This window comes from Ciconia boyciana, chromosome 9, assembly GCF_034638445.1.
Source record: "Ciconia boyciana chromosome 9, ASM3463844v1, whole genome shotgun sequence".
NCBI lineage: Eukaryota > Metazoa > Chordata > Aves > Ciconiiformes > Ciconiidae > Ciconia > Ciconia boyciana.
This window is the reverse complement of record NC_132942.1, coordinates 26506546-26522439: the sequence shown is the minus strand read 5'-3', so window position 1 is coordinate 26522439 and position 15894 is coordinate 26506546. Positions and strand designations below refer to the sequence as shown.

Here is a 15894-nt window from a genome sequence, read left to right as displayed (position 1 = left end):
CAGATTACTGGAGTGGTAGTGGGCATTTTTCCATCTGGCTGTTAGGACAGTTGACACAGCTTGTCCTAAGGTACCTTGCTAGGCACTGGGCTATGTGCAACAGAAGTATCTGAATGTCCTTGTAGTGCCCATAAGATGGAACTTGTATGCAGTTATAGTGATGCCCATAAAGTCTAAACTAAGTTACACAGAAGGTAGAATATGGACAGAAAAGAGCAGTTAATTATGTGTGTAGACAGTCATTAGGATGTGAACAATGAGAGATGTGACGTTTAGAGAGCACTGAAAAGCAGTTTGGGAAAAGTCAAACTAAAAAGTCTTTGAATATGTCTTAGACAAGTTTGACCATATGCGAGCTACATGTATTTTTAGCTTGATAGCTGTGCTAGGTTCTCTAAATCTCCTTGAAGGCTTTGCTATAGTATTTACCTGTCAGGTAGTAGAACCTTTCACATGACATGTGTCAGTGATGTGGATCTGTATCAACATTTGGTGGCTCTGTATCAGTTTATATATCCCAGGGTGTGAATGTCTGTGTACTCCTGAATGTAATTACTGCTGTTAATCACTGGCTCCAGTAACTGTGTCTTTGTGAGCAACAGTAGGAAAGTGGTATTCCTCATTATATGCTTAAAAGACATGTGGTTTTGTTTGAAAGTAATGTTTACAAAAGGCTTTATTGCTAAATATATTGTTCTCTGAGTATATCTACCCAAAGCTTTTTATTGGCCATTTTAGTATATAAACGCCAAAAGTTTTTTGGTTTATTTTTTTGATAAACTGTTTTGCAACAGTGCCCTAGCAACAATCAGTTTAGAGCATTTGTGCCAAGTTCAAGGTTACTGTCTGTAAATATATAAAGTGCGTATGAGTTCAAAATTAAGAAGCATATGGCTGAAAGGACCTTATTATTTCACTGTGTTGTCTAATTTGATAATAGCGTGTACTGCAATCCAGACTGACCTGTCATGGGATTCACTGTAACATGATTCCAGATTCATAGACTACATTACTGAGTTTTTAAAAGCGAGTTACAGAAGTTAAACTACAAATTATACATCTAAAAAACATAACAAAAACATCCAAATATAACTATGTAGAACATCTTCAACTTCTTTTGTTATGGCCATCAGAACACATAAAATTAATTTCTGTAATGTGTAATATACCAATCATTCATTTTTAACATGTGTATTTTATACCTCAGTGTCAAGTATGCACACATTGCCTTTTATAACCTGGGTAATTTATCAGAAGTCAACCTTCCTCCCATTTTCCTTCCACATATTTTAACTCAAGAGAAAAACTACTCTCTTATCACTAATGCCACTTAGTTACTGATAAAAATCAAGCAGATGCATTAATTATGAACGACCATTGCCGCATAGTTCAACCATGGATCTTGTGTCAGAAGTTATTGTTTATGTGACATCATTTAACTGTGGTTAACTTTGGTTGCATTATTTAGCTAGAAACTGTAGGTAATAGAGCAAAGTATTACAGTACACATCTGCAACAGTTAGGGAATTTTAGCCTGAACAACTGATTAATTTAGTCCTGTGTAACAGCTATATGAGAAGACAAATACTTGAAGTCAGACATCTGAGATCCCAAGCAACAAATTTCCTTAGGAACTTTAAAGGGTAACTCTGTATGTTGAACTGGGAAGCACAGTCACCATCACCAGCTGCCTCAGGAAAGAAAGACACTCTATGAAGCAGGTAGTAACTTGATATTTATGCTAATACAGTGAAGCACTAGAGCTTTGAAAAAGATCAGATTCAAATTATGTAACACTTCAGATGGAGTCAGCCTGAAATTGCTTAGGCAAAGCAGGCAAGCAAATGCTAAAATTTCTTACTTGGAGTTTCTTGAATACAATTTACCTCAAATTAATCTGTGTGTCTACAGTTAAAGGAAGCTATTTCTCAGCAGTTCAGAAGACGTGATACAACATAAGATGCATATTGGAAATAGGATCTTCTGCAAATTATAATACTAGATTGTCCCCAGATCTCTGTGTAAGGATTTACCCTACTCCTATACATGAACAGTACACTTCTGCTTGTAGACATATAAATTGCCTGACATACAAATGAACTACAGATGAGAGGCAGGTAGTCCATGCAATGAATGGGTCCAAAATATAAAGGTTTCCCATCTCTGAGTGGATCACACTTCCACTGTGTTTCTATAAAGTTGAAAGCTTTCTGTTGTATGAAATAATTTTACTGCAGCTTGTAACTTCTCCCAAGAGCCCCTTAACTGTGCAATGTGAACAGAGTACATGTGTACAATTTCTAGGATAAGGTTATATAGCCTTATCCTTAAGTGATTATCTGTGCAGGTTTTCTGTTTATTTAGTTTTAACTCTCAGTATACTAAGAAGAGTAGCTCCAGTGCCTTATTTCCTCTGAAGCCAGTGATTTAGATACTATGCTGTGATCTTTCCATTTAACAGCTTACTATTTCTACATACTGAGTTTTAGCACAGGCTGAAGTGGATAGCATGGGAAAAACAATCACTAAAAGAAAAGGCTGTGATAAATCACTGCAGCAGAAATCAGAGCTAAAATGCTATTTTTGTGTGATTATTTACCATGGATACAAACTAGCAGCTAGATATGAAATAACCTCAGCCTCACTTTAATACTTTTGGTTTAAAGCAGAAAAGAACAATGGCACGATATTCAAAAGAAATCTTGTACTCACTCTGTTACCTGTGAGTCATTAGAACCTGTGAGTCAACACACTTTTTTCCTTTAACAGGAGACATTTTTTGGTGGGTTAGGTTTTTTTTTGTTTTTACAATCAGTTCAGAGACTGCACATGTCACTACAGCATGCAGAAAAAATGAGCAGAAAACACTTAAAAGCTTTTTCATTTTATAGAACATGAAGCAGCAAGATCCCCTCTCTCAGTGAAAGGTAACCATAAAATGAGAAATTAAGACCTTGAAAGAGCCTCAAGCTTTATTGTGCCTTCTCATTCCCACCAAACTTCAGAGGTATCTGGTCTAGAATTCTCTGAATGAACTGCTATATCACAAGAAAATCAAATGTAAGTTGTCCTTTAGTCTTTCTACATGTATCTATAATTGGTCAAAACCGTATCAAAGTTAGGAAAATACCTTCTTTTTTTTTTCCTGCCACAGTAGTAATTTTTAAGTTTTAATAATGAATGTTTAGGGGTTGGTGGCGTGAAGCAATGAAATGCAACAGAGCTGCACATCATACAGGCACACTTTCATTCTGATTTGAATTTAAAAGTCTCAACAAAATTAAACAAAATCAACTGATGAGATCATTCTTCAGTCTCCTCCAAAGGCATTTTGTTATTCCCTTACTAGCTTCCTTTTGGAAAGCCATGAGTTGTGACGCCTATGGAAATGACTATTGCAACTTCCAGAACAGTGCACAAAGTGAACCTGATCACCTGATTCTGAAACTCAATTCCTTATTCTTTCAGTCCAGCTTACACACAGAAGCTCATTCGCTCTGCCTTAATGACTTCAAGCTTAGTCCCTACCAGGCCATTTATTACCGCTTGGCAACCTGAATCAACCTCCTTTAAGTGGAGGCTTATTAATGGAGGAGTCCATGCCTGGGAGACCTGTCCTTTTCCGGGCTGCAGTCTCTATTTTCCGCACCAGGTCCACATCCCACCGATGGGTAACAAAACTAACCACGGCTCCACGCGCCTTGCTTCCAACCCGTCCAACTCGCCCCACGCGGTGCAGGTAGTCCTGCAGGGTGTCCGGGAAGTCATAGTTGACCACTAGCTGCACACTGCTGGTGTCCAGCCCCCGCGAGGCAAGGTCAGTGCAGACAAGGACAGACACGTCACCCTTCTGGAAAGAGGCAAAGATGCCAGCTCTAGCAGCTGCTGACATCTGTCCCTGCAACCTCAGGTGCTTGATTTTGTGGTCATCCAGGATATAGCCCAGCCAGTTGACAGTACTGGCGCTGTTGCAGAATATGAGAACAGCCCCACCACATGCTGGGCGCTCCTTGAGTAGCTGGAGCAGTTCGGGCAGCTTGTCCTGGCCTTTGAGGCGGACAAACTTTTGCTGGACGTGGGGCGGCAGGCGGTGCAGGCTCTGGGTGGTAAGGGTGACAAACCGGGTCACGTCGGTGAACTTCCCCAGCGTCTGGCTCAGCCCGGCGGGGAAGGTGGCTCCGACCACCACCACCTGGGTCCTCGCCTCCCTGGGGCCGGCCGGCCCGGCGGCGCCAGCGGCCAGGGGCGCGTGTGCCAGGATCTCCTCCAGCGGCTCCGCGAAGGAGTCGTCCATCAGGGCGTCCGCCTCGTCCAGCACCATCCAGCGCAGCCGCCCCAGGGCCAGGAAGCGCCGCCGCAGCGCCTCCCGCAGCGCCCCGGGGGTGCCCAGCAGCACGGCGGCACCCGGCGGCGGCGCCCGCAGCTGCCTCCGCAGCCCGCCCGCGGCGCCGCCGCCCGTCAGCCCGCGCACCTGCAGCCCCGCCGGCCGGCACAGCGCCGCCGCCACCGCGCCCACCTGCGCCGCCAGCTCCCGCGACGGCAGCACCACTAACCCGCGGGGCGACGCCGGCCCCGCCGCCGGCCCCGCCGCCGGCCCCGCCGCCGGCCCCGCCGCCGGCCCCTCGGGGTGGGAGAGCAGCCCGTCCAGCAGCGGCAGCAGGTAGGCCAGCGTCTTGCCGCTGCCGGTCTCGGCGGCACAGAGGGCGCTGCGGCCGCGGCGCAGCGCGGGGATGGCGAGGCGCTGCACCGCCGTGGGGCGGCCGACGGAGAGGCCCTCCAGGCCGGCCAGCAGCGCCGGCTGCAGCCCCATCTCGGCGAAGGTCGGGTCCTGCCCCGCGTCGGGCGGCGGCGCCTGCAGGGCGGGAGCCGCCTCCTGCGAGGGCTCCAGCTGGAAGTAGTCCCCGCAGGCCTTCCTGTGCTTCCAGCCCGCCGACACCAGCTGCGGCCGCTCCCAGCGCCCCACCGTCTGCCAGCGGGGCTGGCTCAGCTCCGGCCGCCGGCTCCGCAGCAGCAGCTTCCCGGGCCGCGCCGCTGCTGCTGCCGCCTCCCCTTGCCCGCGCCGACGGCGCTGCGCGCCCCGCTGCAGGCGCAGTCGCAGGGCCCAGGGGACGCGCACCACGCTCCCGGGGGGCTGCGCGCCCGCCGCCGCCCGGGTGGCCGCCAACCGCCGCGGCAGCAGCGGGAGGGCGGCCACCATCCCGCCGCGGCTCAGCGCCATGGCGGCATCTCACGTGGCGGCGGCGCTGCCCGATGACGCCGTGAGGAGACGCTTCCCCCGGTTCTCCCCGCCCCCCGGAGCTGCGGCGGAGCCACGCGAGGCGGGTGAGTACCACGGGTGGCGGGCGCGCGCGCGCGGCCGCTAGATCAGCAGGCGGTGGCAGCGGCCCCTTCACGTTCGCCTTTTCAGCTGACGGCTGAGAGCTGACCCGCGTGCCGCGCCCCGCGGGAGCAAACATGACCCTGAGGGGCTCTGGCAGAGCCGGCCTGGCGCCCCTCGCTGGGGAGAGGGAGCCCGTGCGGCGGGGAGCACCCCCCGGGCCGCGCCGACACCTCAGGGCGCCGCTGAGCTCTCTCACGGCTCCAGGCAACTGGCGCCAGGGCCGCGGGAGCTGAGTAAGCAGCGGTGGAGCAGCCGGCCTGCGAGCTACTGAGGGAGCCCTGTCAGTTTTGACAGGGTCACACGCTCCCCCTCCACCTCTCCTTCCCGCCACATGAAGGTTCTGGGCGTTTACGAGTAGGAAGTTATATTCCATGGCGATCCCCCTCGATTTTCTCTTTCAGGTAGTACCGCAACAGGAATGACGGTGAACACACCTCTGTGTTTTAGAGGAAAGAAGATCCTGGCTCCAATGGTGCGAGTGGGAACATTACCAATGCGTCTTCTTGCTCTGGACTATGGTGCTGATATCGTGTACTGTGAGGTATGAACGATGAGCAGATGAGGCAGTCTTATCTGATAACGTGATTAACTAAAGTACAAATAGACTTTGTTTGTAGTAGGACTTTTTCCTTTTACATATATTTTTCATTAGAAAAATGGGGAAAGAAGAATCTCTAGGGCTTAAGGCATTTCCCTTTGAGCAGGCCTCATGGTAAACACATACCTGAAGTCTGTTCAGTAATTTCAATTCATTTAAACAAAACACTCACCCTAACAATTTCCTCACATTCTACTGTGTTTTGGGTTTGGTTTTTTTTTTTTCCCCTTTTTGAGTAGAGTCATAGCATTGAAGGAAGTCTTAGACTGACCTACCCTCTCACCCAGTTAGTTCTACTGTGCTAACCCAGAGCATCCATAGATACCCTTCACAGCACTGCTGTCCTTGTTGCTTAACCACTTTTCTTAAAGCTGCCTGAAGTTGAGACTCCAGTTTGCTGCAGATATTATTGGTAGGACTGCTCTGTAACTTAAGGTACTTAGTCTTCACTATCCTTGTTGTTGCAGTGCATCAGTATTCCCATTTTCCCCTTCAGTGCTATTATTAGTTCTTCTCAAATATAGGCACTGGTACAAGTTACATGACTCAGTTGAGATTTAAAAGAAAAAAAACCAAAAAAAGGAGTTAAATATAATGTAAATATGGCTTAAATACCTTAAATTCTCTTTCCTGGAGAATGTTTGATCTGTACCAATAGAACAGGCTGAAACAAACTGTCAGAATCAGTCATTTACGATGTTCTCCAGGAATCTTCACAACAGTTCTCTCATGAGTTAGCTCACTGCCCTTTTTGGGGGGAGAAAGGAAAGATTTGTTCTCAGAGAGACAAGATGCTGTTTTTAGCTTGGCCACAGCTCACCTTTTGTCTCTAGCTTCTAGAATTACAAATGATATTTAATTAGTTGGATCAGCTCCATCTGAAAGAATAGTTATTACTGGATGATTCAGAAGAAATCTCAAAATTCAGTAGAATAGTACCACTATCTGTCGTAAAATTGGGAGTAATAAGGTGTTTTTCTTCTTTGACAAACAATAATTAACAGTTTCACAGTTATGAATTATGACCTGTCTGCTTTACATGGGATTAAGTGAGAATATATATTTTTTTATTCTCTGGGAGGCTAAGTATAGATCATGTATAGAGAAATCACAAGCACAGTTACACAATCTAGAAGTCTTAAACGCTAAAAGTCAGTCAGGCTTCAGACAGCCTTTGTACTTTCCAGTATCTCTTATGCTTCTTAGTGGTAGCAAAGAACCTTGTTACTGAGCAGCTACTGGATTTCACTAACCACAGATTTGACAGGGCCATTGTACAGGAAATTAGTGGAAGATAATAACATAGAAGTTGTGGAAAAAACCACAACAAACCACACACATAAAGGTATTGCTTTTCTTACTGCTAAAGTCACAGGGTATGAGAAGTTATTTAATCCCGCACTGTAAACTGTGTAGCTAAAGCAGTTTCTCCTTCACACACACTTTTTGCCACAATTCCAGAGAAACAGTACCTCAGAAGAAGAGACCCTCAAACCTACAAGTTGCAGTACATGACAAAACTTGTGGTGCAAAAGTTATTCCTGTAGCAAAAAACCTGTTGTAGTTTTCTTCATCTCATAAATAAGGTCTCCTACATTGTCTTTTATTTCCTCCACCTTGCTGTTGAGAGACAGGAGAGTTAAGATGCCTTTGACATAGATTAGTGTTTACAGTTAGATATCTGTCTTAATAGATTTTATTAGAGAAGCTGTGCTTTTTAGGTTTTCTTAAGAACTGACAAGATAGTATAAAATAAAACAGTTGTTTCAGGCAATTATATTGCAATTGTTTGGCAGCAGAACAGCATGAATAACTGCATTTTGTAACTTCATTTTCTGATTTATCCTTTTGTTTCCCAGTCCCTTCCTTCCAGTCCCCTCAATATTTTGGAACTCAAAGCTGTTTCAGAATTTAACAGTACCTGATAAGGAGCATTAGTAAAAAACTTAAGTTAAAAGCACTACTCATAAAACCTATAGTATAATGCAAGCAGATTAAGATTAGGGTAATTTATTGCTTGTTTGTCCCTTACCTGTAAATCAGCAGGTCTTAAACCTTGTCTTATTTGCTAAAACAAAGAGTCTATGGTAGACTAAACTTCTTCAGGTAACTAACACTATAGCATAGTGGTTTGTTGGGTTTTTTTTCCTCAGTTTATATAGCAGTTGAATTCTCAGCAGCTACCAAGTTCTATTGCCTCAAACTGTAGCCCTTTGTCAATTAAAGGCAGTCAGTTTGTCTTAAAGCTCACCTGTAATCAAGTTGATGAGACACATATGAGAAAAGGACTCAGATGATGTCCTTAATAAATTGAATTGCATAAATCTGCAGTTAAGCTAATATATGTAAATTGAAGTTCTGGCTTTCTTTTAGAAGAAAGCCACAAATTCTAGAAGAATAGTGACTGTACATTAGGTTCTCCAGTAAATATCAACATAAAGCTTTGTTTTGTTTTTAAACTAATGTAGAAACCATTAAAATTTAAGATTAAGGTAAAGAAGTCTGACAGCCTAATACTGCAGTTTTGTTCACCTATGTGTTTGGCCAGTACAAATCTACATTGATTCTTGTGGTAGTCTGTTGCTATCGCATTAAGTTATTTTCTACTCTAGGTGGTTCATTCTGCTTTGTTTCTAGCTTGCTAGATAGGTATTTGAACAAAATAGTTCTTCTAGAACTATGTAAACATTCTTATGTTCATATATTCATATTTTGAAACTTCAGTTGAGAGTGTTGTATAGTTAAACTCTTATTTTAATTTGCATTCTTTTTCTATATTTGGTATTTCTAGATAATTATTCTTACTTAATAAAATAGGCAACTCTTTAGAGTTGGGTGGCTTAAACACTTCAACTCACTGAGGTATTTTTGTTTTTTCTTCTCAGGAGCTGATTGACATAAAGATGCTGCAGTGTAAGAGGGTTATAAATGGCAAGTATATAACAAAATCATTTCTTTTGTTAATATCTGTAAGCATTCTTTTTTCTAGTTAAGAGAAAATATAATTATTTCTCTGAAGTAATTTTATAGTGCTTACAATGAGGTATCAATACATATAATCTCTCTAAACAGTGTCTAGAGACTTAAAAGAAGCTTTTGAAGCTCTACCTTACACCTGTCTACTGCTCTACAGTTTCAAACGTTCAGTTTCCCTTCTTAAGGAATTTTAGTAGTTCAGTCAGTGTCCCTCGGGAAAACCACAAATGTTTTTGGAGGATAGGGCTAATGCATTAGTAACTGACATTTTGTTATTCTTTTTAGGGCCTTAACACAAGGTCTTTCTCCATCATTGACTTAGTTTATTACAAGGATTCAATGAGTTTTCTGTTAAACTCTTTGACAGAGGTCAGGTCACTGGGTGTGCAGGTATAGGCTTTCTAAAGTAAAAGGCTTTATAATTCTAGCTCCTGGAATTATGTCTTTCTCTTTTAGTTAAGAAAAATGGGATCAGTGTTGGAAATCCATTACTAATGTTTCAGCATTATGCTTCCTGGCAGCAGGTGAAAGAAACTAGTAGCTGGAGTAGACAGGACATTAAAGTTCCAGTGCATTGTTTAAAATGTTAAAGCTTCTAGTTTTATGTGGGTTAAAAAGACAAATAATAAAACTGTAATTAACAGATAACCCTCCTCAATTCTGTATCTACATACTGGCTTCAGCCTCTCATTCTCTACTGCTTTCATATGCTATTATAATAAAGAATAAACAGGAAAAAACTCTTGTTTTGTTTTCAGAAATTTTACATGTGTGTGTGCTAATAAAAAATCTAACTTCCTGAGCAAAACTACTAATATTAGTTACAAAGCCTTTTAATTTTTCAATAAAAGTTTGATAGTGTCCAAGAAACAAATTCAGAGACAGTTTCCAATCACGAGTCTTTATAAATGTTAGTTGTTTCTGACATTATATACACACCTTTTAGTCTTCTGCAATAAGCAAGCAAGATGTACAAGATCTCACTGTTTATCATTCTTTTATTAACTTGAGGTCCATGGGCTAGATTTGGCCTAACATGATTTTCACAGACAAGTTCTTAAAAATATATCTTTGAGACCTCTCCAACTGAGTAGCATGAGAAACAGTTGTTTGTAGTGTCCCTCTTAGGGAACAGAAGTCCACTACAAATCTACTTTCCCCTCCTGCCCCTTCCCAAAAATGGTACCGTTGTGTTCATTCTGGCTCATTAATCATTAGACTTGTTCTCGTGCTGATGCTTGCCCAAGAAACCGGCGGGGGGATGATTAGGGAATACTATGGGAGGGAAACAGCAATGTGCAAGAAATGGACTGCAAGGACATATGGGAGGTAGGGTGCTGTTAGTTCTGCTGTCCATGGAAGGCTTATTTGATAGCATTTCATTTGTATACAAGTTATATAGTCATATGACTTTATGATTACATTTGTGTACCATTATTGTCTGTTTTATCTGTTTCTCATTTCATATAGAAGTACTTGAAACAGTGGACTTCGTTGCACCTAATGAAAGAGTTGTTTTCAGAACTTGTGAAAGGGAGAGGCACCGTGTTGTCTTTCAAATGGTAAGAAACCAACTGCAGGTACTCTTCTAATAACAACATAGTTAAACAAGATAGTGCTAGTAACATTAGTCTAGGTCTGAAGCAGCTCTCTGTATTGCAGACTATCAATTTCTTGATGCTTCAGGTGAATGTAAAATTTCACACCAAATGTGTTGCAGAATTTCTAATCTGTTGGTACACATGCAGTCAAGATGCTGCATTATAAGGTGTCCCTACAGCTGTTTTCAGAAGAGGTGATTAAGATGAATTCTGTGCTTTATGGTAGTAGCTGGTTTTTGTAATAGGTATCTTTGATATATTTCCAAAAGTACAGATACCAAAAATAAATTATGCTGATGTTTGATGACATGTTTAAGTCTTGCACTGTCTAGTAAACAGTCTCACTGTTTACTGAGAGGATTAGTGTGTGCATTGACATTACACAAATGGATTAAAAGCTGCTGGAGAGAAAAAGGTAGTCATTTGTCCTTTGAGACCACTCTGTGTAGGACAAGAAATGACGGGGGTTGGAGGGAGGGAGAAGTGTGGACTGCATTAGATATTGAAAAAGACCTTTTTCAGTGGTAATGATAGCCCTGGAATAGATTGCTTGTAGAGGCTGTAGAATTGTTATTAGTGGAGCTTCTTAAGAACATGATAAATAAATATCTAATGGTGATGGGCTTAAGAACATTTGATACTGCTGTAGGTTAAGAGGGTTAACCTACAGCAGTAGGTTAAGAGACACCTCTTTGGATCCCTTTTTGCATCACCTTTAGTCATTCAGTGGCTGACTTAGTACGTACTTTAGCTAAATGTTTTAGCTATCCGTTGTGCCATGAATGGGTCTCTGTCACTTTGTACTGAATGTTTAGAGCAAATAGTTATACACGTGTGCAAGTGAGCGCATTTTTTTACTAATTTTATGTTATTTTATAATTACAAATCCTCTTTTTTATCAACAGGGTTCAGCAGATGCTGAAAGAGCCCTGGCAGTAGCTAAGCTTGTGTAAGTCATCTTCTATCACCCCCTTCCCACCATGGGTTTGTTTGGGTTCTTTTGTACAGAGGAATTATCGTGGAAGACAATTTTTTGTGATTGAGACGATCAAGGTAGGTCTTGATAGGACCAAGAAAAGTTCTGTAGGAGCTGCACAGTAAAGTGTAGCATTTCAAAAGGCCAGTGGTATAATGGTGTAACTGCAACTTCTGTTTAAAATAATTCTTGCTCAAAACAGCAGCTGCATAAGTTCTATACTGGGATTGATGGCTTTTTGCTAGTGCAGTAAGTGTGTCCTTGATCTCTCAAATATGAAATTTCCTTGGGTATTGCAGAGCTGCAAGTAAGGCCAATATGCCTGAAAATGTCTCCTATTTTTTGTGGTTTGAAGCCCCCAATAAAATATTGTGCAGAAATGAAAAGTGTGTCTCAAACCTTTTTAAAAGGTGTTTTTAAGCCTCCACTTTAAATAGATGGAAGCTTCAGTAGGGCTTGTTTTAGTGACAGTGGTGAATTTAGCGGTGGATATACTTATATATACTTAATCCTATATAAACATATTTAAGATGAGTATTTGCAGCTACTGCACAACACTGGTCATTGAAGCCTGTGGACAGACTGATCTTCAGACCACTGTTAAAATAAATATGTAACTTATATAAGCGAGAAGCTAGAAATTCAGAAGTTCAAATAAAAACTTAACCTTAAATTCTCATTTAAGCCTTAATGATGATGGAAAAAGTTCTCTAGAAAGATGTCTGTTTCCTGATGCTTGTTCTAATATGCTGAAAAATATTTTAATTGTTTCTTTCTTCTCTTTCAGAGAGAGTGATGTAGCTGGTATTGATATCAACATGGGATGCCCAAAAGAATATTCTACTAAGGCAAGTGGATTTTGATTACTCTTAAAGAAGCTTTTTCTTTCTTAGAGGTGTGGAGTGTGGAATACCTGTTCTGGTTTTCTGAGCTGAACAAATTAAAGCAGTAAAATTTTCATGCAGACAAACTTGAGTTTATTTTTTTGCAATAAACAAAAGAGTCTTGAAGGTGTCATGGCCCTAATACAGTAAAATGACATAGTCTGTTATAAATCTCACTTAAGAATAGGTTTGGTCATGTAATTAAACATACTATATCCTTAAGTGGGTAGGCATATATGAAGTTTGTAAGCTTAGGTTAGTGTGGACTCATACCACTGAGCAAGTGGTGATTGTATTTTCTGGCAAGACAACCACTGAATATTGTGAAAAACTTAATGAGGTTGTTAAATTGTATTGTTTTACAAAATTAACACTGAAGTTATTTAAAATTCTGAAAATTCTGACAGGCTATGTTGTATCTTGCACTTAAAAGTAAATTCTGTAAGGCAAGATAAAATAAAGTGGGTTGGTTTTTTTGTTTTGTTTTCCCGAGGTCACTAGTTTCTTGAATGAGTGAAATATGTTCTGTTTAGCCTTAGAAAAAATAGGAATGACCGTTTGTCATCTGAGCAAGTAAACATTTGCAACTTAGCAATGCTGAGTTCAATTATTGGTCAGTTTTAAGTGGGAGGAGGATGGATCAGTTAAAACTTGATTTTTTTAGGTAAGCACGTGCAATACTAAACTAGTCCTCTGTCATCGGTGGCTAAAACAGAGTAGTCAAACTGTTAGCACTGTTAAGCCAGTTAGTGTATAGATGAAGTATCAATGAATTAGAGCATGGAGCTCCATTTTGATGTCAGATGTTCATGCAGCATAGATAAGAGAAATTTTGCACTTATTGTCGAAGAAGAAGCACTTCAACTTAGAATACTTGAAACATCATTCCAGGGAGGAAGCCTGGCTGTTGCATTTAAACTTCCTGTCCTCTAGTCTTTGTAGTATGGGCATTTTTAGCATTTGGAGTGAGTTCTCTGTCATGTGAAGCTGTGGTGCTTCATCCTTTAAACAGAAAAAACAATATATCCACATAGGCAGTACTTTCACTTCCTAATTCTGTGTTACCTGTCTTTACATCTGAAAGCTTTTTACTGGCCTTTTACTAAAGCAAGAGCACAAATCTGAATGGTAACTTGAAATCTCCCCTAATTCCTAGCATCAGCCTAAGCTTTTGTAGAGCTTATATATTTTCTGTTGTCAAACCAAGTTGCCTGTGGACCAAGTAAAACTTTTTTTTCCCCCCCCTCTCCCCTTTCACAGTAGAAAAAAAAGAATTCCGTGGCAGTTTATTGTATCTGCTGCATAAATACATGGCCAGTTGAAATGAGATCTGGTGCATGAAAGTAATGTTGTTAAAATGGGGAATACTAAAGGCCAAAGCTGACACTGCCAAACATGCCTGTACCTTGCATAATGCCATGACATTGTACAGACCCTACTCCACATAAGTATATCATCCTCCTTTCTCAGTTTTTCAGCAAAGAGAAAAGAATGCTTTGTCTAAATTGATTTATTTTCCTTTAATGGAACATGTCTTTTGATAAAACTACTTGAAAAGGAAAAGGGTTTATTTTAGACCACATCACCTTAAAGAAATAAAAAGACAGACTACATCATGGAGTTTTGGAACAGAAGAACCAAAGGGCCGTAATGACTGTACACAGAGTATATAAGAGAGGACTGATGTTTCCATCACAAAGATTGCTTTTCCTTTGGAGCATGTGAGGTGTGTAAGAATGTTGGACACCTTTCAGGTATCTAGTATCTTCATTTAACAGTTCATAGTGTTTCAGCCTGTATTTGACAATGGTCAATGTTGAAAGTACTAGGTGATGGTGCAAGAAAGGCATAGGATGGATCAATTTATAGGGAGATTTTCTGTTTCACTGCTTCTTAGTTTTGTAGCTTGGCTTGCACTCTGAAGAATAATTACTTAAATTCTTCTAATATATTCCATCTAACTTGTGAATAATTTTACCCACATACGTTTCTGGGGTTTTTCTGTTTTAATCCCATGAACTTTTTTGTTTCAATGATAACTTATGAAAATGACATGGTAAGTGAGGTATGGTGAAAATAAATATTTCATGTTCTTTTAAACTCAAATTTTAATCTCCCCTGTTCTGGAGCCTTTTTATTTATGTATTTAGATTCTGTTGTTTCTGAACTTCCTCTGTTTTTCTGCCAGATGGCTTTTGAGATAAAGTGGTATTACCAAGGAACTGTAGTCATGTTGAGGACATGCCATTAAATTCATAATGGTCTGATGATATTTCCAGTAATGTTCTCTTTAGCCTTTATTACTTTCTTCTGTATTATAACTAGCTACATGGAAGACTATTTTATCCTTCCACAGAATCATAATTAAGAACAAAACACCAAAACATCCACCCTGTACTAGGATGAAAGATCAAAAATTCAAATCATAGAATCACAGAATGGTTTGGCTTGGAAGGGACCTTTAAAGGTCATCTAGTCCAACCCCCCTGCATTGAGCAGGGACATCTTCACCTAGATCAGGTTCCTCAGAGCCCCATCCAGCCTGACCTTGAATGTTTCCAGGGATGGGGTATCTACCACCTCTCTGGGCAACCTGTTCTAGTGTTTCACCACCCTCATTGTAAAAAATTTCTTCCTTATATCTAGTCTAAATATGCCCTCTTTTAGTTTCAAACCATTACCCCTTGTCCTATTGCAGCAGGCCCTGCTGAAAAGTCTGTCCCCATCTTTCTTATAAGCCCCCTTCAGGTACTGGAAGGCTGCTATAAGGTTTCCCTGCAGCCTTCTCTTCTCCAGGCTGAACAACCCCAACTCTCTCAGCCTTTCTTCATAGGAGAGGTGCTTCTGCCCTCTGATCATTTTTGTGGTCCTCCTCTGGACCCACTCCAACAGGTCCATGTCTTTCCTGTGCTGAGGGCTCCAGAGCTAAATGCAGTACTCCGGGGGCGTCTCACCAGAGCGGAGTAGAGGGGCAGAATCACCTCCCTTGACTTGCTGGTCACAAATGCTGGTGAATGGTTATTCTCTGACAGTAGTTCTGGGTCAAAAAAGTTCATACAATTTTGGACTTATGTCTGCCTATTGGCCTCTGGGTCTATGTATGCAGAAGAGATAGTGCAGAAAGAACAGCTAAAATATTAAATTGTTAAAGTATTCATAATTTGTGTTCAATACAGCCACTTAATTTGTCTTAGCCTGTTTTTCTAAATGTAGTGTGTAAACAGAAACTACTGGTATCAAGACATCTCAAACATGGTATATAATGTTAAAACAATAAATCTGTTCAGCTGTCACTTAATGAGTAGAAACCAGATTATTGTGGTTGCTAAAAATGGCTTTTTGAAATCCTGTCTGCTCCATAAAGTAATGGGAGCAAGTTGTTGCCCTGAATTAGTGCTTAATTATTCTGATGCGGTTCTAGGAAATGTGTTTCACCAAAGTGTTCGCTAATGCTCCTGCATTTTAGACTTTGCCATTTT

The 15894-nt window shown here is 41.4% G+C and overlaps 2 protein-coding genes across 2 annotated transcripts in view; one reads left to right on the top strand and one right to left on the bottom strand.

The window, feature by feature from the left end:
• Window positions 1-658: 658 nt before the first annotated feature.
• On the bottom strand, window positions 659-5262 carry DDX28 (DEAD-box helicase 28). Its single transcript, XM_072872827.1, has one exon. The coding sequence runs from the start codon at window positions 5216-5218 to the stop codon at window positions 3560-3562; it is 1659 nt and encodes a 552-aa protein (XP_072728928.1). The 5' UTR covers window positions 5219-5262; the 3' UTR covers window positions 659-3559.
• The window catches only part of DUS2 (dihydrouridine synthase 2), a 31350-nt gene continuing 20502 nt past the window's right edge, over window positions 5047-15894 (top strand). Inside the window, exons 1-6 of the mRNA XM_072872828.1 lie at window positions 5047-5322; window positions 5782-5921; window positions 8864-8909; window positions 10425-10516; window positions 11461-11504; window positions 12319-12379. Of these exons, the coding sequence (XP_072728929.1) occupies window positions 5217-5322; window positions 5782-5921; window positions 8864-8909; window positions 10425-10516; window positions 11461-11504; window positions 12319-12379 (489 nt within the window). The 5' untranslated portion in view covers window positions 5047-5216. The remainder of the gene's footprint in view (window positions 5323-5781; window positions 5922-8863; window positions 8910-10424; window positions 10517-11460; window positions 11505-12318; window positions 12380-15894) is intronic.

Coding starts and splice junctions, on each gene's coding strand:
- DDX28 (XM_072872827.1), bottom strand. CDS start 5,218: ATGGCGCTGAGCCGCGGCGGGATGGTGGCCGCCCTCCCGCTGCTGCCG.